At 42.4% G+C, this 26,185-nt stretch overlaps 1 protein-coding gene across 2 annotated transcripts in view; it reads left to right on the top strand.

Annotated features, from left to right (window-relative positions):
* Positions 1-26,185, top strand: part of DOK5 (docking protein 5) — a 154,414-nt gene that overhangs the window by 104,087 nt on the left and 24,142 nt on the right. For both annotated transcript variants that reach the window (XM_036827077.1, XM_036827078.1), the window contains one exon: positions 15,009-15,144. In XM_036827077.1, coding sequence (XP_036682972.1) covers positions 15,009-15,144 — 136 coding nt within the window. The remainder of the gene's footprint in view (positions 1-15,008; positions 15,145-26,185) is intronic.

Here is a 26,185-nt window from a genome sequence, read left to right as displayed (position 1 = left end):
ATCGTGTTCATATTTTGTAAATAATAGGATAGAGGTAGCAGATGTGGATGTGGGGAGATATTGAAGGACCTCAAGTGAAAGAAATGGTGGAAGAAAAGTGAGGATATATTGGAGACATGAAGTTCAGAAATATTCCAATGGTCTTTGACCAAAAGTCATAAAGTGCTGACTCGGGAAATGAAGGAGCTTTTTGGTTCATGACTTTGGTCTCTTTATGGTCTGACTTTTGGGTATTTTGTCCAAGAACTCCAGTGGTTGGATGATTGTAGTACCTACAACCCATACCACACAGTGTTGTGCCTCAGATATGGTAGGGACTTAGAATATTTATTGATTTTGAGCAGCATTCTTGTTCAGTGGTCATGCTTTATGGGACTGGTGCAAACCTGAGATTGAACGAATAATCAGAAGGACGAGTATCGGGAATGTATTCTTAGGGCCTCACTCATTTCTCAAACAGTGTGGTTCGTAGCGTAAGGAGCACTGGTTTGGGAGTCAGAGAGACCCTAGGTCCTGATCTCTATTCTTTATTAGCTGTTGGCCACGGACAAAGTGTTTAACTTCCCTTGTAAGTTTATCTAAGTAATAACTTCCTTCTGGGGTGGTCTTAGGCAAAAGCAGCAATACATATAGATAACCCAGAAGGTGCTGGGCTTCTCTTAATAGTCTCTTTGAGGTTTTATCATAATAACTTTTGGAACAGGACTGGGTTTGCAGGATCCAGGCAGTGTTAAATGCAAGGTAATCATACTATTTTATATTTTGCCTGAAACTCAAATAAAGATGAATTTTTATTGTTACCATGAAGATGCTCAGGATAATAAGATCATTCATGTTCCCCCAAGTGTGAAGGTTTCACATCTGCCTTACTTTATTAGTGAAGATAATTCTTTCCCTTGGCTATTTTTGGATGTGTTCAAAATAAGGCAGTGTCATATTAACTAAGATAATTTTCTCCCTGTCTCACGTTGATAGATGAACAGGAGTTAAGTCTCCCTAGGCAGATAGTTTTCACATATCCAGCATGCGTCTGCAAAAACGTCACAACATTTCCCCTCTAGAATGCAGAGAATCTTCCCAAGACCTTGGGCAAAGTTCTGTTCTGTCTAGGCAAAGCCTCTGTTAGACTTGGAGCTAAGTGTTATTCCTGCTGAATGGCCCATTTCGCCACACCAAGATTGACAATGGGGCAAGCGTAATAAACTGGGCTGGGAGGTGGAGGAAATGAAATGAAATTATAGTCAATCACATACTGGCTGTGGGACCTTGAGTGAATGACCTAACTCTCTGAGCTTCCATTGGCCACCTGTAAAATGGGTATAATTTATGTCTCTCACAAGATGGCCATGAAGAGTAAATAAAGGTACATATACAAACACCTGGCATAATGCCTGGCAGGTAGTAGGCAGTTGTGTCAACACAAACTGACACAAGCAGGGAAGAAATTTGTCGGCCTTCAGAACCCAAAGTCCAGGGAGCAGGGATGGCTTCAGGGTTGGGTTGATTCAGAGTCCAAATGGGGACCCTAGGTTTTATCTCATAGTCTTGTTCCTTCTAGGTGGCTTCACTCTGCTCCACACGGGGCTTCCAGGAGCTTTGAGATCTTCTCACACCGTCAGCCAATAGAAGAGAGATAGATTCTTACCATACGTTGACCATTCCATTCACTATGTGTCAGGAACTGCACTGAGGACCTTATGGAAAGCACACAGGGTACAGATAGAATGGGCGTGGTTCTCCCAAAGCAGGAAGAGGTTACTGACACCATCAGAAGGGATGTGAGGTTTAAAAAAAAACTAACAAAATGTATCCAATACAGTATTTAATAATTGCTCAAAGCAAATAGGGTGAAGCAGCTATTTCACTATAATGAATAATATCACTCATAACGGTGCTGAGATGCTGAACAGTGGTTCTCAACCAGGGGTGATTTTGCACCTAAGGGACGTTCGGCAATGTCTGGAGACATTTTTAGTTGTCACAACGTGTGCTGCACAAACAAGCCCCACAACAAAGAATTATCAGGTCCAGTTATCCAGGTGAAAAACTCTGCTCTAGCAAGCATATCAACCATTGAAAATAATTACTGATATTTATTGAGCCCTTACTATACGAAAGTTGCTGTACTAAGCATTTTACATGCACTGTCTCATTTAAGCCATTTGCTGGTCATATAAACCAGGGGATATTACTATGCTCATCCTAAGGGGAAACTTGGGCGTCTGTGTGACTGATCCAAAGGCACGAGACCAGTAAGTAAATGGTGGATTCAGGAGCACCCTCAGCTCTTCTTACTTCCAAACCCTACAGATTTCTAAGAAGGCCAAGTATCACCACTCTACTAGGTTAGCCTAGTTCTGAATGAACTCTACAGAGCTAAGGAAGAGAAGGCATACTGCATAACCAGCACTCATGTATAAATTGTCTTAGTTTACTTTAATTCTGGAACCTCCTATTTGTCCTTTTAGTTCGGAGTGCAGGCACCTACAGTCAGAATTGTTCATCTCTCGTGGGCGGCAGTATCATGATCAAAGGTCATTAGAGTCTTCTAGATGCTGTTTCCCCCTCTCTTCCCCAATATAGGCAATTCTGACCGTACCTCTGTTTTTTCCTTGAAGAATTCCACAGTTGAAATATAATCTTTTTAATAAAGTACAGTTGCACAATTAATTGCCACTTATTGCCCCTGGAGATAAAGAACAATTAGCTTATCTGGGGGGGAGGGATGGGGGAAGAGACACATTGCTTATTTTATTTGAGTTTTTTCTAGTTTTTTTGTTTGTTTCTTTCCACTTGGAATGCCCTGAAGCTTCAGTGAAGCTCATCAGATTGGCAGGGTCTCTGATTTTTTAATGGGAAGGTCCAGTTGACATGAAGTTTTAACTGCGGCAACATCCCCCATGGAACTCTTCTTGAAACATTACTGTTTAAAGCACGGTGGCAGGTGTCCAGTAAGTTTCCCTGTGAATTTCACAGCTGGCTGCCCAGTTCGCATGCTTCAGTGTCAGGCTCTGCCCTACCTCCTGACTGATTTAAATGACTACCCTCGGTTTAGCACCTGCAGGGCTGAGGGCAGCTCAGGTGACATTTGGCAGAAAGTGGTGAATAATTACCACACGTGGGTGCCTCTCTTTACCAGCCAGAGAATGTCCCTCTCGTGCTTTTGACATCGTTTTAAGAGAAACTTTTAGGTGTGCCAAGAATATGTGAAAATTGACATTGCATATACAAATTCTTTTCCTTAAATGGAGTGCACAAATTGGTGAAAAAGGCTTTTTTTGGATGTAAAGACATCTGAACAGTCTTGGAAAAGAAATCATCTGTGTCTTGTGTATATTACTCTAAAAACAATTCTAACTGGTGAAATAACTTTTCATTGGAGAAGAAAACTGTAGATGAGTGTACAGGTAAAAGGACCATTATTCTCATATAAACCTTTGGATATTCTCTATTTGTCTTCTTGATTCTAAGCTACTTAGTAATCCCTCACTTCTAAATATTTTGTGGAGCATATATTCATTCTTACTAAAGGATTGAAAGCAAATTAACAAATAAAATGTACTTGGCGCTTCCTACTATGTTGAATAGAGAAATTTAAATACAGATGCGTTAGATCCCACACAGCCTTGCTCAGAGGAAGTGAAATTCTCTTCTTTTGAAAGAAAACAGAAACTACAGTTGTGCCATTTATATGGCCATTCATTCTTCATTAGCATCGATCTAAAAAATAATTTTAGATTTTTTATTTATAAATTTTCATTTATAATTGTATTATAAATATTGCTTGAGTGGAGGTGTGTGTGAAATTAGAAGGGAGAGTCCCCTTTCCACTCTACAGAGTAACCTCTTTAATCATCATCTTTAAAGATCTTTCATTATTGCCCGTCTGCTCTCTGCCAGACACTGTGCTAGGTGTGTGGGTGTGAACACAGACAAGACAAGGCCATCGTAAGAAGCTTAGCTAGGTCCCCTCTTACCTTTGAGCTTCTGTGGTTGGTTCTAGCATATGAAATCCTTAAAGGAAAGGATGACTTTCTTGTGACCTTCAGAAAAAGAAATTAGACACTCACCAATGCCTCCTGTCTTGTGGCCATCTTTAAAAAAAAATTTAAGGTGTATTTTTTTTTTTTTTTAAACTTTTGGGTTTATTTATTTATTTATGGCTGTGTTGGGTCTTCGTTTCTGTGCGAGGGCTTTCTCTAGTTGCGGCAAGTGGGGGCCACTCTTCATTGCGATGCGCGGGCCTCTCACTGTCGTGGCCTCTCTTGTTGCGGAGCACAGGCTCCAGACGCGCAGGCTCAGTAATTGTGGCTCACGGGCCTAGTTGCTCTGCGGCATGTGGGATCTTCCCAGACCAGGGCTCGAACCTGCGTCCCCTGCATTGGCAGGCAGATTCTCAACCACTGCGCCGCCAAGGAAGCCCAAGGTGTATTTTTTATTTAATTTATTTATTTTTCCAGCTTTATTGAGGTATAAATGATACAGAACATCATTTAAGTTGAAGGTGTACAAGGTGATGGTTTGATACATGTATGTATTGCAAAATGATCACCACAATAAGGTTAGTTAACACCTTCATCACCTCACGTAATTACCTTTTTTTGTGGTGAGAAACATTTAAGATCTACTCTCTTCGTAACTTTCAGGTGTACAATACAGTATTTTTAATTATAGTCACCATTCTGTACATTAGATGCCCAGAACTTAACTCATCTTCCAGCTTGAAGTCCGTACCCTTAGACCAACATCTCCCCTTTTCCTCCTCCCGCAACCCCTGGAAACCACCTTTCTACTCCCTGTTTCCATGAGTTTGGCTTTTTTCAGATTCCACATGTCAGTGAGATCATACAGTGTTTGTCTTTCTTTGTCTGACTTACTTCACTTAGCATAATGCCCTCAGGTTCCATCCATGTTGTCACGAATGGCAGGATTGTCTTCTTTTTTTTTTTTTTTTACGACTTAATAGTATTCCAGTGTCCATGTATATACACACACACTACATTTTCTTTATCCATTCATCTATCAATGGACTCTAAGGTTATTTCTATATCTCGGCTATTGTAAATAATGCTGCAGTGAACATGGGGTTGCAGATATCTCTTTTGAGATCGTGATTTCATTTCCTTTGGATATATACCCAGAAGTGGAATTGCTGGATCTTTTGGCAGTTCTGTTTTTAATTTTTTGAAGAACCTCCATACCATTTTTCATAGTGGCTGCACCAATTTACATTCCCACCAACAGTGCACAAGGATTTCCTTTTCTCTATGTCCTCACCATCCCTTGTTATCTCTTGTCTTGTTCACAGTAGCCATTCTAACAGGTATGAGGTGATATTTCATTGTGGTTTTGATTTCCCTGATGGTTAGTGATGTAGGGCATTTTTCATATACCTGTTGGCTATTTGCGTGGTGCGACCAACTTTTCGTAGGAGATGGCCCACTAGTGTATGTGACCACTTTATGTATGACAGTACCTCAGAATTCTAGTAAAGGACTAGTAAAAAATGAATCATGCCTTCTTTCCTCACATTCCCTGAGTGTACCCTGAGAGCCTGGTGTGGTTCCAAGCACTATGTATGTAGCAATAAATAAAACACACATGTGTTCTGTTGTTATGAAACTTACTCTCTAGAGGAGAGGGGATACAGACTATAACAAACATTAAGAAAAAGTACAACAGATGTTAGAATGTGTAAGTCCCACAGTGAGAAATAAAGGTGTTCGATAGAAAGTGTCAAAGGAGGGGTGCAGTTTTAAATAGAGTGAGCAGGACCAGGTTTGCTAAGTCAGTGGTGTATGAATAAAGACCTGAAAGAGACGAGAGAGTGAGCCACGTAGGAATCTGGAGGAAGAGCATTCCAGCCAGAAGTAGGAGGATGGGAGAAGGTGCCTAGGGGGAAGTGTATGTATCTGGAAAGCAGAGCATAAAGTAGAGCCAGGAGGGCGGCGAGACTGGAGCAGAAAAAGTGAGGGGGAAGCAATGCATGGTAGAGGTGGAGCTGCGACGGGGTCAGGCCACGTGGGGCTTGATGGACATTGTAAAGAATTTGGCTTTTAGTCTTAGTCAGACGGGAGCCACTGGGGGCTGCGTAGTTGGACGACTACACGGTGTGAAGGAACAGTCCCCAAGACCTTTCTCACTTCTGACATCAGTTGCAAGTTCAGGGGTTCCCATATCACCTAAGGTTTGGTCATTTGCTAGAATGACTCACAGAACTCACTGAAAGCTACGAAATTCATAGTTACAGTTTATTACAGAGAAGGATACAGATTAACATCAGCCAAGAGAAGAAGTGCCTGGGGTGGGGACTGGAGAAGTAGGTGACATGGAGCTTCTGTTACCCTTTCCCCATAGGGCCAGGGCATCGTTACTTTCCTGGTGTCAATGTGTGACAATACAGAGTGTTGCCAACCAGGGAAGCTCCCCAATCCACAGCGTTCAGAGTTTTTACTGGGGCTCCATCACATGCATGATTGATTGCCCGCATGGATGACCTCAGTCTCCAGGTCCACAGATACCATGTGACCCAAAGCTCATCCTAAATCATATTGTTACTCTTTGCCTAGAACCCCAGGCAAACAAAAATGACCTCCCAGGAGCCCATGGCAAAGGCCAGACCTCTTTTTGGACAGGATTAAATTCTTGACTACACAGGGAGTGTTAAGCAAAGAAGTGATATGGTCTGACTTCTTTTTAGACTCTCTCTGGCTAAAACCAGTTAGAAGGGCATTGTCATGTTCAGGGTAAGGGACAAGGGTGTCTGCAACGATGATGGTAGTGCTGAGTGAACGTGGGCTTAAGTGTTTTGAAGCTAAAGCCAAAAGAACTTACTCACTGATTGGATGTGGGTTAGGAGAGAAAGAGAGGGGTTCCCGACCCCCCAGGAGTGGCTGCTACTGCAGAGCTTCCTAAATCGGGGGGCCGGGGAGCTGGGCTGACGATGATCAGACTTCGGCTTTGGACACGTTAACGTCAAGGCTCGTTCAGCAATTTCCCTAAATTGGCTTTTCATCCCGTCAGGGATTCGTAAAGCTACACATTATATTTGGGTTTAAACACTGAGATTGGCACTTCATTTGCAACCTGCTCCTTATAAACAGCTACAGCAGGAAGGATGAGGGAAAATGCATCCTCGACAGAAGGACTTAGATCTAGCCACGGCTTAAGATGAGAAAGCACAAAAGGAAGAAAAAAAAGTCATCTTTCTTTGACTTTGTTTACATGTTAGGTGATTAAGAACAGATGCAAGTAATAAGTCACCGCTCGCTTTTATTCTAGCCATGCTGTATGGCTTCGGATAGTTAATTCTTTTCCCCACAGACCTTCAAGTCCACAGACAGAAGGGTTCGAACGTGTATCTAAAAAGTGATAATGATGGTCTGTGTACACATTTAAGGGAATTGGTCTTAGGAAGCCTGGTGACATTGAAGATGAAACCACAGGAGAAAGGACAGCATGTAGCAAGGCACACTCGGAATTGGGACCTTTGTCTTCATCCTGATCGCTTGGCTCGGAAGCTTTACTAAGGTGTTGCTGACACTCCATGACCGACCCCGTGTTCTTCCCGGAGCTGGAGAAACAAAACACCCGCTATTTCGCATCATAGTTCTTATCCAATGAAAGCTGACTCTTTTCTTAAAGGGAGACTTGGTCTGCCTGAATTCATAATTCCGTTCTCGAGGAAGAGGTTCCTATTGCTCTGTTTTCACACGCCCGTGAGCCTCAGACGTGAACGTCCCCCCAGCCACACACCTTCCTTTCCCATGCATCTTATTCTTGCTTCCCCACTGTTGTCCCGGGATGCGATCACCCACATTTCCTTCCGGGCAAAGATGTGGCCCTTGTGAAGTTTTCCCCGAGAACCCCATCCTCATTGGCTTTGACATTTTAAAGGGTTCAAATAACAGCAACAAATCCTAATTAAATGTTTACTTGATGTCAGATCCTTTGCTAAATATAAAACACGATTTCCCACCACCTTCTGAAGTTTGGGTGAGTTTATGACTCACATTTGAAATATGAGGCTGCTGAAACTTCAGGAGGTCAAGGAACATGCACAAGGTCATGATTCCAGCATCCGAGGGAGCTGGGATGGAAACGTCTAGTTTCCCACACCACCCAGAGCAGGACTCTGCGAACTGCACCCGTAGTTCCCCAAAATGTGAGATGATTTTAGGTGATAGAGACATAGTGTTAAACGAATGTGACTCTTACAGTGATGAAGTCATTTTCTTTTCAATTACCTTTTTGATCTTTTTGATTAAATTATACAGAAACATTTCAGTGGGCGTGCTGGCGTGTCTTAAACACTCGAATCATCTAACACTTTTTAATTGACCTGTGTTACTGAGAAGTAAGCAAACTTCCAGCTTGGATCTTTGACAAGAGGACCTAGACAAGAGTTTAATGACTTACTAACTCTATTTTCATTGTATTTATGTACATGTCTGCTTTCAATTTATGGCAGAGCATACTGGTTTATGATATGGATTTGATGATTCCATTTACAACACATTTGTTTAAGAGGGGGGAAAAAAGCGAGTTGATTAAAAATATTAAATAGGTGACACAAAGGTTTGACAAACAAATGAAAGTTGTGTGTGAATGACCGATGTTCACAGAGCTGTCCCCTGCTCAGAAGCCTGGGTGGCACATCCGGTGGGGTCTCGTGTTGATTCCATATCTCGCTCTACTGGTTGCAGCAAAGCCCAGGCAAACAGTCTCACGTGACAGCCTAGATTGGCCTGATCTTCAGCCACTACACACACACACACACACACACACACACACACACACACACACACACGGCACTAGCAAAGTCAACCGCCATCTTTTCTCAAGTTGAGATCAACCAGGCAGCAAGGCCAACAATTGGAACGCACAGGACAAAACAGACCCACTAGTGCAGGGTGCGCTCTTTACCCCAACCTGAGCACGGTCTGCAGTGAGGCAGGCTCCCCTGAACCTAGAAGCTGCCTGCCTGTGCAAGAAGCTGCCTGTGTGTGCAAGAAGCTGCCTGCGTGTGCAAGAAGCTGCCTGTGTGTGCAGCCTCTTTTCCATTTAAGCATAAGTCAGGTGTTCCCTCATCCCCTTCATTTGGATCTATTTCAGTGATTCTTAGCTGGGGGCATTTTGCCACCCAAGGAACAGTTATCAATGTCACAACTAGGGGACGCCACTGGCGTCCAGTGGGTAGAAACCAGAGATGCTGCTAAGCATCCTACAATGTGCAGGGCGGTCCCCACAACAAAGGATGATCTGGCCATCCAGGTATCGCTGATGTTAGTTGTGCCAATGGAGGGAGAACCCCTGTTCAGATTACACGCTCCTAACAGACTTCTCTCCTCTCCGGATTTTTCTTCGAGATGGAGCTACTAGATCCCATGTGGTTAAGCCTCTTGTTGACTTCATTTGAGTTTGTGTGTGTGTGTTTTCTTTGGCATCGCTGCGGCCACAGGTGGGGAGGGGTGCTCCTCCTTTGCTCACCTGACTTTCACGGACAGAAGAATATCAGCATTCTGCAGGGTTTTGCTCCTAGTTTTGTATCCCTCTCTGCAAGGTGCTTCTGATCTGTTTCTCCCAGGTTTTTGGCTGACTGATTTCCTTTTTTGCTGTCTAGCACAAACCCGCCTCTCTTCCCAAGTATACCTTTCCTGTCTTAATTGTTCCTCTGACCTGTAACGGCTCACTCTACCATTATATTATCTTTGAACCCGTTCGCATATGTGGATCTTGTCTAACCAGACAAATTGTAAACTCCTCAAAGACAAAGCCCGTGCCTTTACCTTTGTTTACATCCATTGCAGCCGCTATTATGATTTGCCTAATGTTAGTGTGACAAGTACCGCATTCTTTCAGTTATAATATATAATCGTAAAAGTGAAAAATCAGTACTGATCTAATAACCCCTATGACAGGGATGGAGAGAAGAAAAGATTATGTTAAATATACATGTTGAGGCTAAGATACATTCTGCTTTTAGCAATGTTTAAATATCCTAAAGACACACACATACACGTGTACACACGCACATGCACAAAATACATCTTGAAAGTGAGGAACTGTTGAGTCGATTGGCTTTCTAACTTCATAAGTTTGCGTATTAATACTGTCCCCCATGAGGTCATTTATTTTGGTCTTCGTAATTTCAATTCCGTCAGTATTTTTCTAATAAACTATGTTGGTGTGGAATGTCATTGTCAAAGGGAAGGAGCAAAGATTAGAAAGTTGGGCGTTCAGTGCCAGTGCAGCGTGTTGCATCCAGGTGGTGACTTGGAGATAGTGAAGAGCATTGTTTCAGAGCCCTTGTGGGTCACGGCATGCGGGCCGCCCCTCCCCCCGCCGTCTCTCGACGTGTCATCTCGTCTCTTGACTCTGTCCCGCCTCAAGGCATTCTGTGTGCAGTTGTTTCTGTCGCACTGTTCTTCCTGCTTTCTCCTCCAAATCACTTCCCTCCCCACGGTGGCTCAGTGACCCCTCAGTTTAAATAAAACTTGCTCAAGGAAGCCTGGGTCAAGTTCTCAGTCACTCCTTTCCTAGCCCTGTCTGCTGTTTCCTAATCTATTCTACAGTTATTTATTGGACACTAAATATAGGCCAAGTCCTGTGCTGGGCCCTGGTGGAAAAGCTGTGAATAAATTAGAAAACAATCTCTGTCCACGTGGAGCTTACATTCCAGTGGAATAAGGGAAGTGCACATTATTTGAAGATGTGCTTTGTGCATTCTGAGTATCATATTTAATACTCTTAATAAATTTAGGTGACAGTTACTATCATTATATTTATTTTACAGATGGATATGCAGGCTTAGGGAAGTTAACTAACGTGTACCAGGCACAAAGCTGGTAAGGGGCAATCCCAGACAGGCGGCCTGGAGCCCAAGTCTGTACCTTTACCAAGCCTTTTATTCCATGCTGCCTTGATACATGCTTACTGTGTGCATGAATGAATGAATTTCCCAATACTTTCTGAGCCCTTGGTTTTCTTATGGATTCTTAACTAATTGCATAATCCATGGTTTGGAGTGACAGGCATATCACTTAGGCAAAGTAGTTACTGAGAAATTCAAAGCTATATGTGCATCTGTATGGCCACAAAGTTCTTATATCTGAATCCTTATCTTCACAAAGGACATAGGAAAGGTCCAACTTAAACTCATTATTTTACTCCCTCTGGGTTTCCATCCACTGGTTCTGTTAGCGTAAGGCCATCAGGAAAGAGGCTTGGGGCATTTGGGACGGCTTTGGATGCTAGAAGTGTCCAAGGTCAAAGTCAGTGGGTAAAGAGAAAGAAAGGAATCGGGACCATTAAAAGTCAAGACTTGAAGGGAATTCCCTGGCAGTTCGGTGGTTAGGACTCAGTGCTTTCACTGCCGTGGGCCCGGGTTCAATCCCTGGTTGGGGAACTAAGATCCTGCAAGCTGCGTGGTACGGCCAAAAAGAAAAACGTCAAGACTGTATATTTGCAAGTCTGTGATAGATGAACCCATTAGAACATCTTTGTTCTGTGTTGTGTTTTCTCCAGAGATGTGAAGCAGACGTAGCTGTATTAGGTTATGTAAGACAATTACCCCTTTGATGTGCTTTTCTTTTGACTTCCTTTCCTTTCCTTGCCTTTTTTCTTTTTTTCCCTGTTTTCTTCTTACTTGCCTTGGGAAGTTGGCCCATTATATTATTTTGCCAAAGGCCTCTAATAACATTTTAAATGGCTTGTAAAGCTGCTTATGAAACAGCACCAGGGACTTCCCTGCTGGCATGGTGGTTAAGAATCCACCTGCCAATGCAGGGGACAAGGGTTCGAGCCCTGGTCCGGGAGGATCCAATGTGCCGCGGAACAACTAAGCCTGTGTGCCACAACTACTGAGCCCGTACACCACAACTACTGAAGCCCGCGCGCCTAGAGCCCGTGCTCCGCAACAAGAGAGGCCACCACAATGAGAAGCCCGTGCACCGCAACGAAGAGTAGCCCCCGCTCACCACAACTAGAGAAAGCCCACGCGCAGCAACAAAGACCCAACGCAGCCAAAAATAAATAAATAAATAAATTTATAGAAACAGCACCAAACAAATCTGTTGGGTTGAGGGGCGTGAATGAAATAAAAGAACTTGTGGGTAGAGGTTAGAAGAGACTGTATGGAAGAGCATCTGAGGTCAATTTTTGTACATTACCCACACTTTCTGGGTCACTGCTGTCCCACTAAAGGGCATATACCTTTGAACAGTATGGATGAAAGTCCCAACAATTAGGAAAACCAAAGGCCTAATTCCTGTTCTGTTTAGAGCTCTTTAGTGCATGTTTGTGCCTTTAATGCAAACTGGTGGCCTCTTGGCCAGATCTGGTCCTTAGAGGTGTTTTGGCCCCTACAGCTTAAAAAAAAAAAAACCAAAGGAAAAAGTTGTCAACATTAAAAATTCAGGTTATTTCATATAAAAATAAAAATTTCTGATTTCTCTTAGACAATCAGAAGTGTGGCTACATTGGGCTTGTATTTCCCCATTTAAATGTGACCGGGGCTGACTGGTGGCTGGTGTCCATTAGCTACGCTGCCTCTGTGTAGCTGTGTGTTGTAGGGGGTCTGAGCATCTTTATCCATTCACGTTCTTTGTCTGAACCCTGATGGAATTTGAGGTTGTGACTCCTGGTTCTTCCTGTAAGTGGTAAGTGTGTATGTGTGAGTGTGTGTATGTGTAAGTGTGTGTATGTGTGTGAGTGTGTGTGTCTTTCAGATCCTTAGGTGGAGGCAGGGAAAGTCTGTGTACTTTCAAGAAGAATACTTGATACTCTGTTTTGATTTAGTTTGTTTTTGATCACAGTAATTATTTAGAGAGTCAAATGTCATTAAAGGATGGTTGTGGCTTCGTTATGTTAACCAAAAGCAGACATTGGATAAAAGAGTGATTTTCAAAGAGTAGGTTTCACCAGTTAGTGAGTCATAATGTCAATTAAGCACTTCACCACTGGTGTTAAAAAATATAATAGAAAATATTAACATATTATAAATTGATGATAGATAAACAGATAGCTAAATAATAACTAGGTGATAGATAAATAGATCAACAGATGTACTAGGTCACAATCTAAGCTATATCTATTACTGTGGGTTGCCATTACAAAAACCTTAAAAGCCACTAGATTGTCAAGTTTTAGAAACACAGCTGCAGGGTTTGCTATGAATCAATCATCCTACAAATGTTGCCCAGTAACAGGTGCCTTCATCCTTTCTGGAACCAAGGTTGGCATCTAAGTAAGTAAAAATGACCTCTGCCCTAGAGGAAACAGAAGACCACTTCTTCCTCTTAAATAATTGATTGAGGTTACCCTCCTCTTAACAAATTATATTTCCGTATTTGATGGGAAAAAAAGAGGTGTGAAAAAATTAAAACGTTGCAGAATTAAGTGCCAAGTAGCAGAGTCAAATTTGTATGGTGGATCAAATAAAGAGGGGATAGCAGTGAGGACTGAAGTATTTTAGGAAGTCTTCAGGAAGGAAATGGGGCTTGAGTAAATATGCTTTGAATTTTAGTTTTTAGTTCTTCCTTGGATTAGGATGACTTAATAATTAAAATCACATGATTAACCTCATAAGCTAGTTCTTTATATTAGCTGGTTGAAAGAGCCTTCTAGTTTTTCTCTTTCTTCTTACATGGTCCACATTAGTGAAATTCAAGCGAGGCAGGTTTTGACCAATTAACATATGCTATGCTATATGTGCTGAAAATTGCCATATGGCCGTGGTATAGAGCCAACTGTGGAAAATAAGGATAAGTCTTCCTTTCTTATTGCACTAACTGCATAGACTGGAATAGATAAAATATTTAACAGGTTTGGGTTGAAAATTTGCTTGGTTTCCATGCTGTGTTAAAAAATTCTTTAGATGTGAGCCTCTAGATGGGAACCAAACTCAGGCATTAAGGCCGGTATTCAGTTTTTCAGCAAGAGATTCTGAGGTGCAAGGAGTGGAATTGTGTTTTAGAATAATTAAGTAATTATTAATAATTATAAATAATGTAATTAAAGATTGTTCTTTAAAACAAAAACAACATCTTAGTTTATCTTTGATATATGTATGTATCAAAATCAGAACTTTAAAAAATATCCTTTTAAAAATTATCCTTGATAATAGGGTTTTGTCCAAGTCTTTAAAAATATTTAGAGTAATTAAATATATTTATTAATTATATATAACACACTATACATATATATACACATATATGTATGTATGTATGTGTGTGTGTGTATATATATAGTAGTTAAAACACATTTATTTGGTTCTTGCCTAATTATGTGTACCAATCTTCCCTTATTAATATAATTGATTTTTTTAACAGTCTGAGGTAGAAATCATCCTCTTCTTAATCCTTAACATTAATGTTGAAACCCATCTAGCTTTCCTTGAGTAACTTCTCTTATGTTCCACACATTAATTCAGCAAAGTTATGTTCATTTAAAAAAAAAACTCTTAGCTGCGTTTGGTTCATCACGTGGAGTGAACACCTAGAGTAAAATTTGATCTGTGATTTGGGAAAGCATAGTTGCTTTTGGAAATGAAATCATTCTTCAAGCCATTGTCTGTAAGGAAGGTTGGGACAGAATCTGAGAGTCATAGGATCCTTCTTTTACCTCTGAGCTGCATGGCGCTGTTTCTGATGAGTTTCTGATTCATCGACTGGGATGGAAAGGCCGTAGCACAGGTGTCCTCTTTGAGAGTCACACAGGAAGTAGAGGGATTATACTAAGAATCCAGAAACGGCTTATTGACCTTCTGTGACAAAACCTTCAGGACAAAAATCACTGGGCACCGTGTTGGCTTAGAGTGATTGGTTCCCTATCCTTATTAATACCAATTCATCGAACACTTTGATTCTAGTTAACTCTGTTTAGCCCATGTGAACAAGAATCCTAATCTCATACAAAATAAATGAGCCTGTATCAGACTATTCTAGGCTCTAGGTGCATTGAACTTGTAGGAGCTGGTGTTCAGAAGCTCTCTGTCTTTGTTTTCACAGGATGTGTGAGACTGGTGAAGGGCTGTTTATCTTTCAAACGCGAGATGGGGAGGCCATCTACCAGAAAGTCCACTCTGCTGCCTTGGCCATAGCCGAGCAGCACGAGCGCTTGCTACAGAGCGTGAAAAATTCAATGGTACGTGTGGAATTTCTCGCTCATGACCCAGTGTACGCCGCTGTAGAATGCAGTCTTGGAATCTTTGTGCTGAAAATATGGTCAGTATATTTTTGGGCAGAAGATTTACTCCTGTACTCAGCAATGTAGTACTTGGATTAAATGCCATCCTTGGAAAGTTCCAAAAGGCCACCTGGTAACACAGTAACCATACACCACCTCATCATCTGCTTACCTACTTTGTGCCTCAGTTGTTACCTGTGTGTTTAATCACTGTGGGCTCCTACAACAAAATACCACAGACTGAGTGAGTTATAAAAAACAAATGTATTTATTTCTCACTGGGAGGCTGGGAAGTCCAAGATCAAGGTGCCGGTGGATTCTGGTGGGACCTGCTTCCTGGTTCATGGATGGCTGTCTTTTCACTGTGTCTCATATGGCAGAAAGGGTGAGAGATCTCTCTGGGGTCTCTTTTGTAAGAGCTCTAATGCCATTCATGAGGGCTCTGCCCTCATGACCTAAGCACCTCCCATAGGCCCTACCTTCTAATGCCATCACTTTGGGGGTTAAGATTTGAGCATATGAATTTGGGGGTGGGGGACACAGTATTCAGTCCATTGCAGTGTGTAGTATGTACATTAAAATCAATTTGGATATGTATGGACATCTATGGACACAGCTACGTGGGTTATCTATCTATAGATACAATATTTTTAACTGTAGCAGAAGTTGTCATTTCAAATGTCAGCAGAGGTCAGAGAGAAAATGAAGGTGAGAGAAGAGGGCTGAGAGGAAACTGGGGTGAAATATCAAAAGCTCAAGACCAGACAACTGTCGACATGAGATCGTGGTTTCCGTGTAGGAGAGTTCTTGATTTTTTCCAGATAAGTCAAGAATTTGACTGTTTATAGTATCTTCCCGTTTGTAACTGTTGGAAATTAATTCCAGCTGAAACCAACAACAAAAACCAGTAATGCTTTGTGGGACAAAGGAAACCTACCTGTAAGACCCCATCCCGCCCACAGCCATGCATTTGCCATCTCTAGTGGATAAACCTTCAGAGTCATCAATGTATAAAAACACTGCAAACGCAAACACACATGAGCGTACGTAAATGCTCTCTCAGAACGCCTACTCTGTTCATTGCTTAGTGCCAGGGACTGTGCATTGTACAGACAATTATGATTCATGAGTTTCTTCTTTGAAAACAGTAAATTTACAAAATCCGAAATCAATGTACAACAGTTAAATAATGCAAATCATGCAATGTGGCTGCAAATACATGCATAGAGATTCACATCTGGAAAGAAATCTGCAAAACCAAAAGGAACTGGGTTGGCATGGTAAGGTTAGGGCCATTTGAAAAGTTATGATTTAACCATGTGAGGTGGTTGGATTTAAAGAGGGGAAAAGCATGTAGTATGATCTATCCCAAAGCATCCCCAGATTATTCCCAAACAACTTGTGCATGCAGCACTCTGGGATTTTAGAGCAGGGATCAGCAAAACTTTAGTGAAGGGCGAGATAGTAATATTTTAGGCTTCGTGGTCAAAGATGGTTTCTGCTGCAACTGTTTAACTTTGCCATTATAAAGCAAAAGTGAGCATAGGTAATATGGAATCAAGTGGGTATGGCTTTGTTCCAGAAGAAGCTTTATTAATGGACACTGACATTCAAATTTCATGTAATTTTCACATATCACGAAATATTCTTCTTCTGATTTTTTCCCCAACCATTTAGAAATGTTCTTTCTGAACTAATATAGTCTTGGTATCCATTTCCCCATATGCTTCCCAATTCTGGATATTGTAATAGAGGTAGGTAAATGCATGGATGGAAAGAAAGAGAGAGAGAGAAGAAGGAAGGAAGGAAGGGAGAAAGAAAGAGGGAGAGGGAGAGAAGGAGGGAAGGAGGGAGGGAGGAGAATTCAAGTCGTTTTGAACTTACAGGGCAATGTCATTGCATTAAAGTTGTGAGCTACACAAGATGCCTTTAAAGGTCTGAAGAAGTTTTTTTAAGGTTACCTTTTTGTAAAGCCATCGATTAGCATACAGTGGTATCTACTTGAAAAGCAGGTTCTGCACGCACATGTTTTTCCATTTACAGCCTCCTCATTACTTCCACTAAAAATTAATCAGGAGTATGAGTGATTCGTTCAGATCATCCTTTTGCAGATTTAACTGGAATATAATGTTGTTTGCTCTTAATTTGGTGTATGCTTAACAAGCTCTATAAAATGAATGCTTTTAAAAGTAAACACATCCTGTTTTTGATGGAAATGAGTAAGCTTCAAAACGGGATCTGAATCTCAAGGAAGTTAAACTGGGGATTGTGAAATGCTTAAAAATCAACATCCTTCAGTCCATCTCTGATTAGGGGAGAAAACAGATACTGTGCTAAAATGAAACAAATGCAGGTGATACTAAAGCCCCTAAGTTAGAGTTTTGCCTTTTCTGGTCCCTGGGAGTGGACCCACACAGATTGGCTCTATTCTTGACTAAGAATTGCCTTTATGCCACTACTGGCTTGCTTCTCTGAGATGGTCAAGGTCACGAATGGAGAAAGATGGTGAAGCTAACCTCATTATTAGGAAGCCCTAACCCACTGTTAGCTGCCACTAACTCCCAAGACAGAATGCTTCACTGTGGAACGCATGACAGTTTGAAGTTGCAGCCTTGAGTGAAGGGGTTTGGATCAGACTTATGACCTTGAATCCCAGAAGTCATAAAGAGGAGACTTGTGGGTCAGATAGTAATAATAACTTTTATTTTATTATCATCATCATTATAGTTATTATTGCGATAGGCTGAACAATAGCTCCCCCAAATCTTTCCTACCTTAATCCCTGGAACCTGTGAACATTACCTTATATGGCAAAAGGGACTTTGCAGACGTGATTAAGTTAAAGCTCTTGAGATGGGGAGATTGTCCTGGATTATCCAGATGGGCCCAGTGTCATCACAAGGTCCTTGTAAGAAGGAAGCCGGAGGAGTGAGAGCCAGACAGAAGGTGATGTGGCAATGGAAGCAGAGGGACAGACAGAGATTTTTGAAGGGTCTGTGCTGATGGTTTGAAGGTAGAAAGAGATGTGACCCAAAGGATATAGGTGGCCTCTAGAAACTGGAAAAAGCGAGGAAATGGATTCTCCCCTGGAACCTCCGAAAGGAACCAGCCCAGCCGACACCTTGACTTTAGCACAGTGAATCTGATTTTAGACTTCTGGCCTCCAGGGCCATAAGGGGATAAATTTGTGTGGTTTTACACCACCAGTGTTGTGGGAATTTGTTACAACAGCTATAGGTAACTAATACAATAATAATATCAATAATAATAAAAACGTATCGTGTCTCTACTCTGTAGCAGACAGTATTTTAAGGACTTTGTGTGTACTTTTTAACCCTCCCAATGACCCTTGGATGGAGGGCCCAGCACCACCAGCTGGGAAGTAGTGGGGCTCCAATTTGGAGCAGGTGTGCTGGGATAACCCCACTTTACACTTTGTCTCGGAATCAAGCCCCTAGACACGTTTTCTTTGCCCTGCATGTGATCAGGTCACTGCTGTTCTAAAAATTCCAAATTAATGGCTGACATTTAAAAGTTAAGAGGTTTCACATAAAACTCAGATTTCTGTAATATCTTAAAAAGTGAAAAGGCCACACTGATCTCACACCCCCATGTGGCAACCATCGGATATGCCTGGTGGTGCCTTCCCTCTTTAGGTAGAATGGGGATCTTCAGTTCTCCACAGTCCCTACCACTCTCCATTGTCACTCAGCAAGTGGTCCTTCTCTGGGCATTTGCTAGCCATGCTGTGGCCAATTGATGTCCTGCCTATGTTACTACATGTCTAAGTTTTCTGTTGCTGTGTAACAAAGTGCCACAAACTGTGCACCCTAAAACAACACACGTATGTTATCTCATAGTTGCCGTGGGTCAAGAATGTTGGCATGGCTTACATGGGCCCCTGGCTTCAGATTCTCACAAGGCTGAGATGCTCTAGTCTCATCTTAAGGTTAGACTGGGGAAGGACCCACTCACAAGCTCACAGTGGTTGTTAGTGGAAGTTAGTTCCTTGGGGCTGCAGGATCAAGGGCCTCAGTTTCTTGTTGGCTGGTGGATGGAGGCCATCCTTAGCTCCCAGGGGCCACCCTCAGCTTCTTGTCATGTGGGCTTCCCAACATAGCCGCTTGCCTCATCAAAGCCAGCAAGACTCTCCTTGCAAAATGGGGGCCACAATCCTATGTATCCTAATCATGGTCGTGACATCCCATCATCCCGTCATAGGCTATTGGTTGGAAGCAAGTCACAAGTCCTTCCCACGGTCACGAGAGGGAGGGGACCACACAAGGGCGTGCGCACCTGGAGGAGGAGGAGATCAGGGGGCCACCTTAGTGTCTGTCCCCATACCATGCAAACTTCTGGAATAATGTTTATTTAGTGCTTTGATTTTACCTTTTAAGTATGTTTCCTGCTTTATGGTGTGTTGCTAATAATGCCATTTATTTATGAAGCATCTGCTAAATGCCAGGCTCTTTAGCAGCAACAACCATACCACTTATCAGGCCAGGCACTTTAGTCGCTTTTTCTCTAATCACCACGATATCTCTGTGAAGTAGACTTATTCATTCGTTCTCATTTATTAGTTCGTTCAAAATGTTTATTGTGGACGTAATATGCTGTTATGTGCTGTAGGATATAGCAGTAATTGACAGGTAAAGCCCATGATCCCATGGGTCTTATAATTCAAGGGAGTATTATTCATGACCCTTGACCTGGAAGGAATCACTCTCCAGATCTTATAGACGAGAAAACAGATGCTCACAGTGGTGAAGTCACTTGCCCACAGCCATAGAGCTCATTACTGTTGGAGCCAGAAATGCAGGATCCTTTTATTTGGTTCCTAAACCTCTACCTCTGGCTACAATGCCTTACTCCCCAGAAGGGTTTTAAAGCCCTTCTGTTTCTCTTATATCCTCACTGAGAACTGTCTTAGCATTTTCAAATTACCCTGAATATCAGAGTACCTTTCAGAAATACATATCAACTCAGAGTATATGTTAAAAAATTACTGTTATAAGAAATCTTGTTTCTTTGGGTACTTTCGGGACCAGATAGCAATCATATTTCTCATAATTCTTCCCCCACCTCCTCTCCTTTTAAATTCAGTGTATTATGATTCATTCTAAATGGGGTGTAGAAGAGGGTGGGCGGGCCTGGGGTATTAGGGGAAGGACTAACTGTTGAATGAGATGGAGCTGCAGGGACTCGTTTGCTCACGAGCTGCCAGCTGCCTCGCTGGAGCAGCTACAGGGAAACTCTGCCGGGACGGTTTGGGACTTCCCCGAGCAGCCAGCTGTTTTTGCCACCTTGGAGATCAGTGTCTATAACAGGGTCTAATTTTGGAACAAGGAGTGGCAATGTGGGGATGTTCCTCATTCCACGACCGGGCCTGTCATTTTTAGAACTTCCTTCAAGGCCAGAGTGACAAGGTGGAGAATGATGGCAGTTTAGCAGCTCCCTTGGGGGCTGCAGGGCCGGGCTCCACTGGGGGTGACATTCAGGCCCCAGGGTGACGTCTCCCCCATCCTCTGCGGTCCTGACTGTGCTCCCACGTTTGGGAGTTTAATCTGAGCTCTTTCTGTGTCCCCTCTTTTTTGTTGTTGTTTAATTGATTTATTTCCAGACTTGGTTTTGCAAATAAAATTTGTTAATGAATTTGTAGAATTCAAGTGGAACTTTTCTACAATTCTGCAAACCAAAGTAATTTATATTCAACCTAATTTAAAAAACGATAGTCTAAACTTTATTTTTTAATATGAAGGGCATCAAAGAAAGCATAGAATCAATTTCACTACTACTCAGACTGAAAAAGACCCACACCTGCTGGGATTTTATGTGTAGAAACAGTCTTCACAACTCTGTCCCCACTCATCCACCCACAAAAAAATCAGTTTTTACCTCTTCTTCTGTTTATGAGCTCTAGTTAATTGTGTTAACTTACAGATTTTTTTTTTTAGTGTACTACTTAAAGCAGTTATCAACTTTTTTCCACTCCTGAATATCCACTCGCTTTTCATAGCTTGGTATATTCATTATAATTCAAAAATCTTTTACTGAACATCTATCTACTGCTTGCAAAGTAGATCTTTGCAAAGATGTAATAATTTTTTTTTTGCATCTTTAAAGGAGCTTGAAATTTAGATAAGAAGTTATGATTTAAACCCTTCAAAACATGCAACAGTATAATCCTGTGATTCAATTTGCTCTGGTCCCCTTTAGAGGGCAATTTGTCCCTGTTGATCAAAATTCAATTCACACGTCTCTTTACTCAGCAATAGTACATCTAGGAATTTACTCTAAAAATGGACTACCAGAAGCAAAGATGATGTGGACACAAATGGAGGGAGTTTTTCCTTTTTGCTTACATTCCGCTGTTTTACAAACATTTGCTAATAAGCCCTGCTGTCCACAGGGTGCTGGGGAAGTGATTGAAGAAGATGAAGTTCCCATTCTTGGGGAGCTTGTGTATAATAACAGAAATGTCACCCAAAGGGGATAATTAGATAAATTATGGCACATGATGTAACAGGAATTAAATGAGGCAGCTAAATAGGGTCACACTTGGTACTATCGAACTTGTGTGAAGCACATGGATGAGGAAGAGGCAGGACAGTAGGCGGAGTCCGACACACACTGACACTAATACCCACACTCACACTGACACTCTCACACCCACACTCGCACTCACACTCACACACTCACACGTGCTTTATCAGCACAGAGAGTGAACTTCTGGCGGGATACAAACGTACTGGGTAATGTTGGTTACCTTTGGGGAGCAGGACTGGGGTTTGAGGGTCTGAGAAGGGGCTTTTATATTTCTCTGTATGTCTTTCTCTTCCATTAATTTTTTAAAAACCGTAGCTACATAATTATATTTATGGGAACAAAAATAGTTGAACTTCTGGCATATGGCAAACTGAATGGATATACTGGTGAGAAAGAGGAAGGATTCTCCCACTTGAACGCATAAAAATGCAGGATAAGAAAGAACGATTTTTAAAAGCTTGGTAGGGAAGTGTGCAGGTGCTAGAAATGGGGTCTCCATCAAGGGATGAGATCATCTTTTTGGAGAAGTTTGTGCCTGAGCTGAGTTTTCAGATGAACCAGAGTTAGCTGTGCATTACTGTGACTGCTGCTGCTGGAGATGATAATGAATCGACATTCATTGAGAACTTACTATGTCCAGGCACTCTGCCGAGCTCTAGACTTGAATTAACATTTCACCTTCAACGTGACTCCATCGACGTGGGCACTGTCATTCCATTTTTATAGTTAAGGAGTTTGAAGTGTGGATCCACAGCTAGAAGTGATGGAGCCAAGATTTAAATCCAGGTGTTGCTGGCTCCAGTGTCCACACTTTAGCCACCGTGCTCTACTTACTCAGCTAAAATAAAATTAACGGAATTATAGGTCACAAAGCACTCTTCACGAATTCATGAGAAAGTAAAAGAGGCTAAGTGCTATTAACCTACGTTAACTAATAGGCAAGATGGGCTAAACTTTCTTTAGACAGGATAGATGCAGATGCAACTCAGGCTTCCTTAAATTTGCTATGACTTTTGTTCCTATATATTTCGGGGAAGATGTCATCTTCTGGGTCTCTTAAAACAACCTAATAACTTGCAAGGTGCAGTGGCACGTTTTAATGGTCCTTTCACCTGGTTATTAAATGCTGCCCGACTTCATACAATATCTCTCCAAGCCGGAAGTTCCTGTAGCCTTTCCATGGTCATTATTTAGCTGCTGGCTGTGCCTCTGTGGGAAAAGGAGACAAATTAAATGTCGCTCGCAGGTTGTAGCTTTGTTTATAAACTCTAAAACTAACATTAATGTTTAAAATGGGGGCTCCATAAGTAGGCAGTAAATTGAAAGCGTGATGATTGCAAGACAGCAGGTCATGATGTGAACCTGTTATTCACATGAGAGCAGGGGGTGCATCTGGTCAACCGGATGGGCAGTGCTGAGGAAGACGGTTTTCCCAATGTCAATCGTGGCAGAGGCCAGAGAGGGGAATGGTGATGGGGACTGAGCGATGAATGGAATCAGTTCAACGCCATTTTAAACCTAATATTTTGAGAAGTTAGGGAATAAGTGATTTATCCATTTCCACCAAGAGTTGGCAAGCATTTTCTGAAAAGGGCCAGATGGTAAATATTTTAGGCTCCTGGGGCCAGGTGTGATTGCTGCTCCCACCTGCGCTGACCCCCACTCTACACCCTGGGTTTTAGGCATTAGATACAAATGCACTTACTTAAACTAATCTCTTCCCTCCAAGCCGCGTGGATTCACTTCTTCTCCTAGGAGTTTGCCAAAGGAAAAAGCAATAACCTCAAATACCTAGCAGTGAAATCAGAGGCCACTTATGATTTTAACCAGAATCAGTCACTTTTAGAGATACCATAGACATCCTTCAGTAGAGGTTCCTGCTATTGGTCGCACCAGCAGACACATACTTTGCCTTGTATGGCTGTTTTTTTCTTATGATATTAAAGCATTGGGCGTGACCAGAATCGGACAACCAGAGCGCAGCATGGAGAGGGCATTCGGAGGAGGTGCCAGGATGAGAGGTTGTCACCAACTATGGAAGTTTCAACATTTTGGGGGAGATTCAGTCAGTTGCTTCTGCAGAACTGGAAATTGACCACTTTATAGGTTCCTGCTCAAATATTCATTGACCTGTCCAAGCATGAAATACAAATCCTCCTCCAGTATGTAAGTAGCAAGAGGGAGGGGTAAAGTTATCTACTGGCTTGCCTTCAGGCAGCAAGAAAACTTAGGTAGATGTCTCAAATGGCCAGAGCAGGGAAAAGGAGCAAAGCCTGTCAAAGATTGCAGGGCAGGTGTCATCAGTGGGCACATGCAGACCAGTTTTTGTTTGGTCTACAAGGTATTGGCACAGATGATATTTTTTAGAGATTAAATTAGTTCCCAGTGTTTAAAATGCAAGGTTTCACATAAAATAATAGTTCTGTCTTTTGAAAAAAATGAGAATATCTGGTAACACGGTGCCTGCCTGAGTCAAAATTGAATAGCAACTACCATTTTGAGGTGCTGACTGCTCTTCAGTTTTTTTATAGTTCTTGTCATTTCTTGTTGTCTCAGTAACCAGAAGGTTTTATTCATATCTGATTCCTGCATGACCCATTTAAATATTCAAGTTTGCCGCCCCTGGTTTAGGAGAACCACACATACCTCTTGTCCTTTAAATTTTTGCCAAGACATCTGTTTCCCGGATAATCTCTTTTTGTGGAAGATTCTGGCCATTTCTCTGGCTCTTACTGGGGAAGACGTCAGGGTAGATACGCATCTCGTAGTTTATGATGGAAAATGCAAACAAGTTATAAGCATGAGTGTCACGGTGTGATCTGTTACAGAAGAGTAAACTAGGCTTTTGTATTTTTCAGATCAATAAGGCAAAAATTACCTGATGAGCTTTTAAAGGCTCTGTTATGTATAATGAGAAGGGTGACCATAGGAATTTTTTCCCAAGCTGGGACGCTTTTGAGAGTCAAGTCTGATCCTATTAAGAGCAGGATTGGCTATGTACTTTGTAGGCCTGGTTCAAAAATGAAAACGCAGGGTCCCTTGTTCAAAAATTATTAAGATTTTCAAGATGGTGATAGCAGAGCATCTAATCAAGCATGGGGCCCTGTGTGACTACACAGTTATAGCCCCTGAAGCTGGCCTTGGTCAAGAGTTATGCCTCGTTAACAGATGTAAACAGGATGCAACCAGGATACTTACCCTCAGCCAGTGGTTCTCAGTGGGGAGTGGTATTGCATCCCAGGAGACATCTGGCAATAGCTGGAGTCTTCTTTGGCTGTCAGCACTGGGCAGGGGGCTGGAGGTGGGAAGCTGCTGGCATCCAGTGCATAGAGGTCAGGGGCGCCGCTAAACATGCTGTAATGCACAGGATCGTATAGTCCACAGCAAAGAACAACCTGACTAAAATGTCAATTGCGAGAGGTTGGGAAACCAGCTGTAAAGATAGGACAGGTTTTGCTTGAAGTCTGGGCAAGAATTTGATGGGTTAGTGTGTCCAGGATGGAATGTCACTTCTGAGCTATGCAACTTGGCCTCCTTTTGCCCTGTTTACTTCATACGTCATATGCGGGCGACAACAGTAGTGTTTACGACTCGCATTGTTGTGTGGTTCACGTGAGCTAGAGCGTGGGAGGCACCTAGGAGAGGCGTAGCAAGATGCAGCAAACGTGAGCCATTACAGTGATTCCCCTTGTACTCACACAAACCGGCATGGGATGGGCCAGGAGAAAGAGACTCACCATGCAGCAGTGGAGACACGCACGGGTGGCATCAGGAATTTGCGTGATGAGGCTGAGCGCTGGCGTTTGTTGCTTCCGTAAGACACGGCTGGTGTTTGTGTAAACGTGGCAGCATCAGACTGAGGTAAGGCTTCTGCCTCCTGCTTGGCTTCAGCAGGGCCAAGCACTCAGCATGACCTTGTACATATGCACAGGGTTCGTTACAGTCACCTTGCAATGCGAAGGGCAGCAAAACGAAGTACAGCACATCGATGTGGTCCGGGCCTTTCTGCTCACCAGCTCACCACTCCACTCAGTGAACTTGCTCAAAGTGAACCGTAGACACTCTTTCCCTCACCGGTCCCAGTTCCGACATGCACGTGGCATCTTGTCACTAAAGCACCTGCTTCTATTGAGTGTGAGGTGTTAAGTTTAAAGGTTCACTCTGAACACGTGGGAGTTCTGCCTTTGCATCAACTTGAAAAGCTGGCCTCCGAGTAAGTGCCTGCTCCCCTCAAGGCTTTGGCCTCTGGAGGGGAGGGGACTAGGCCCCATGTGTCTGCAGTCATCCCAGGGCCTGGCACAGGGTTTACTAAAGTTTTGTTGAATGAGCAAAATAGGGGTTGAATAGACAATTTTATGAGCATAGAGAAAAAGGAAAATGAAGCCAGAATCCCAAATCGCATTCTCTCCCAGTGCCAAAACAAGACGCAGGTTCCAAGCAAGTCTGCTCTGAG

The sequence above is a fragment of the Balaenoptera musculus genome, chromosome 15 (genome assembly GCF_009873245.2).
Source record: "Balaenoptera musculus isolate JJ_BM4_2016_0621 chromosome 15, mBalMus1.pri.v3, whole genome shotgun sequence".
Taxonomy (NCBI): Eukaryota; Metazoa; Chordata; class Mammalia; order Artiodactyla; family Balaenopteridae; genus Balaenoptera; species Balaenoptera musculus.
Note: the sequence above shows the minus strand (reverse complement) of the source record. Positions and strands in the feature narration are given on the sequence as shown.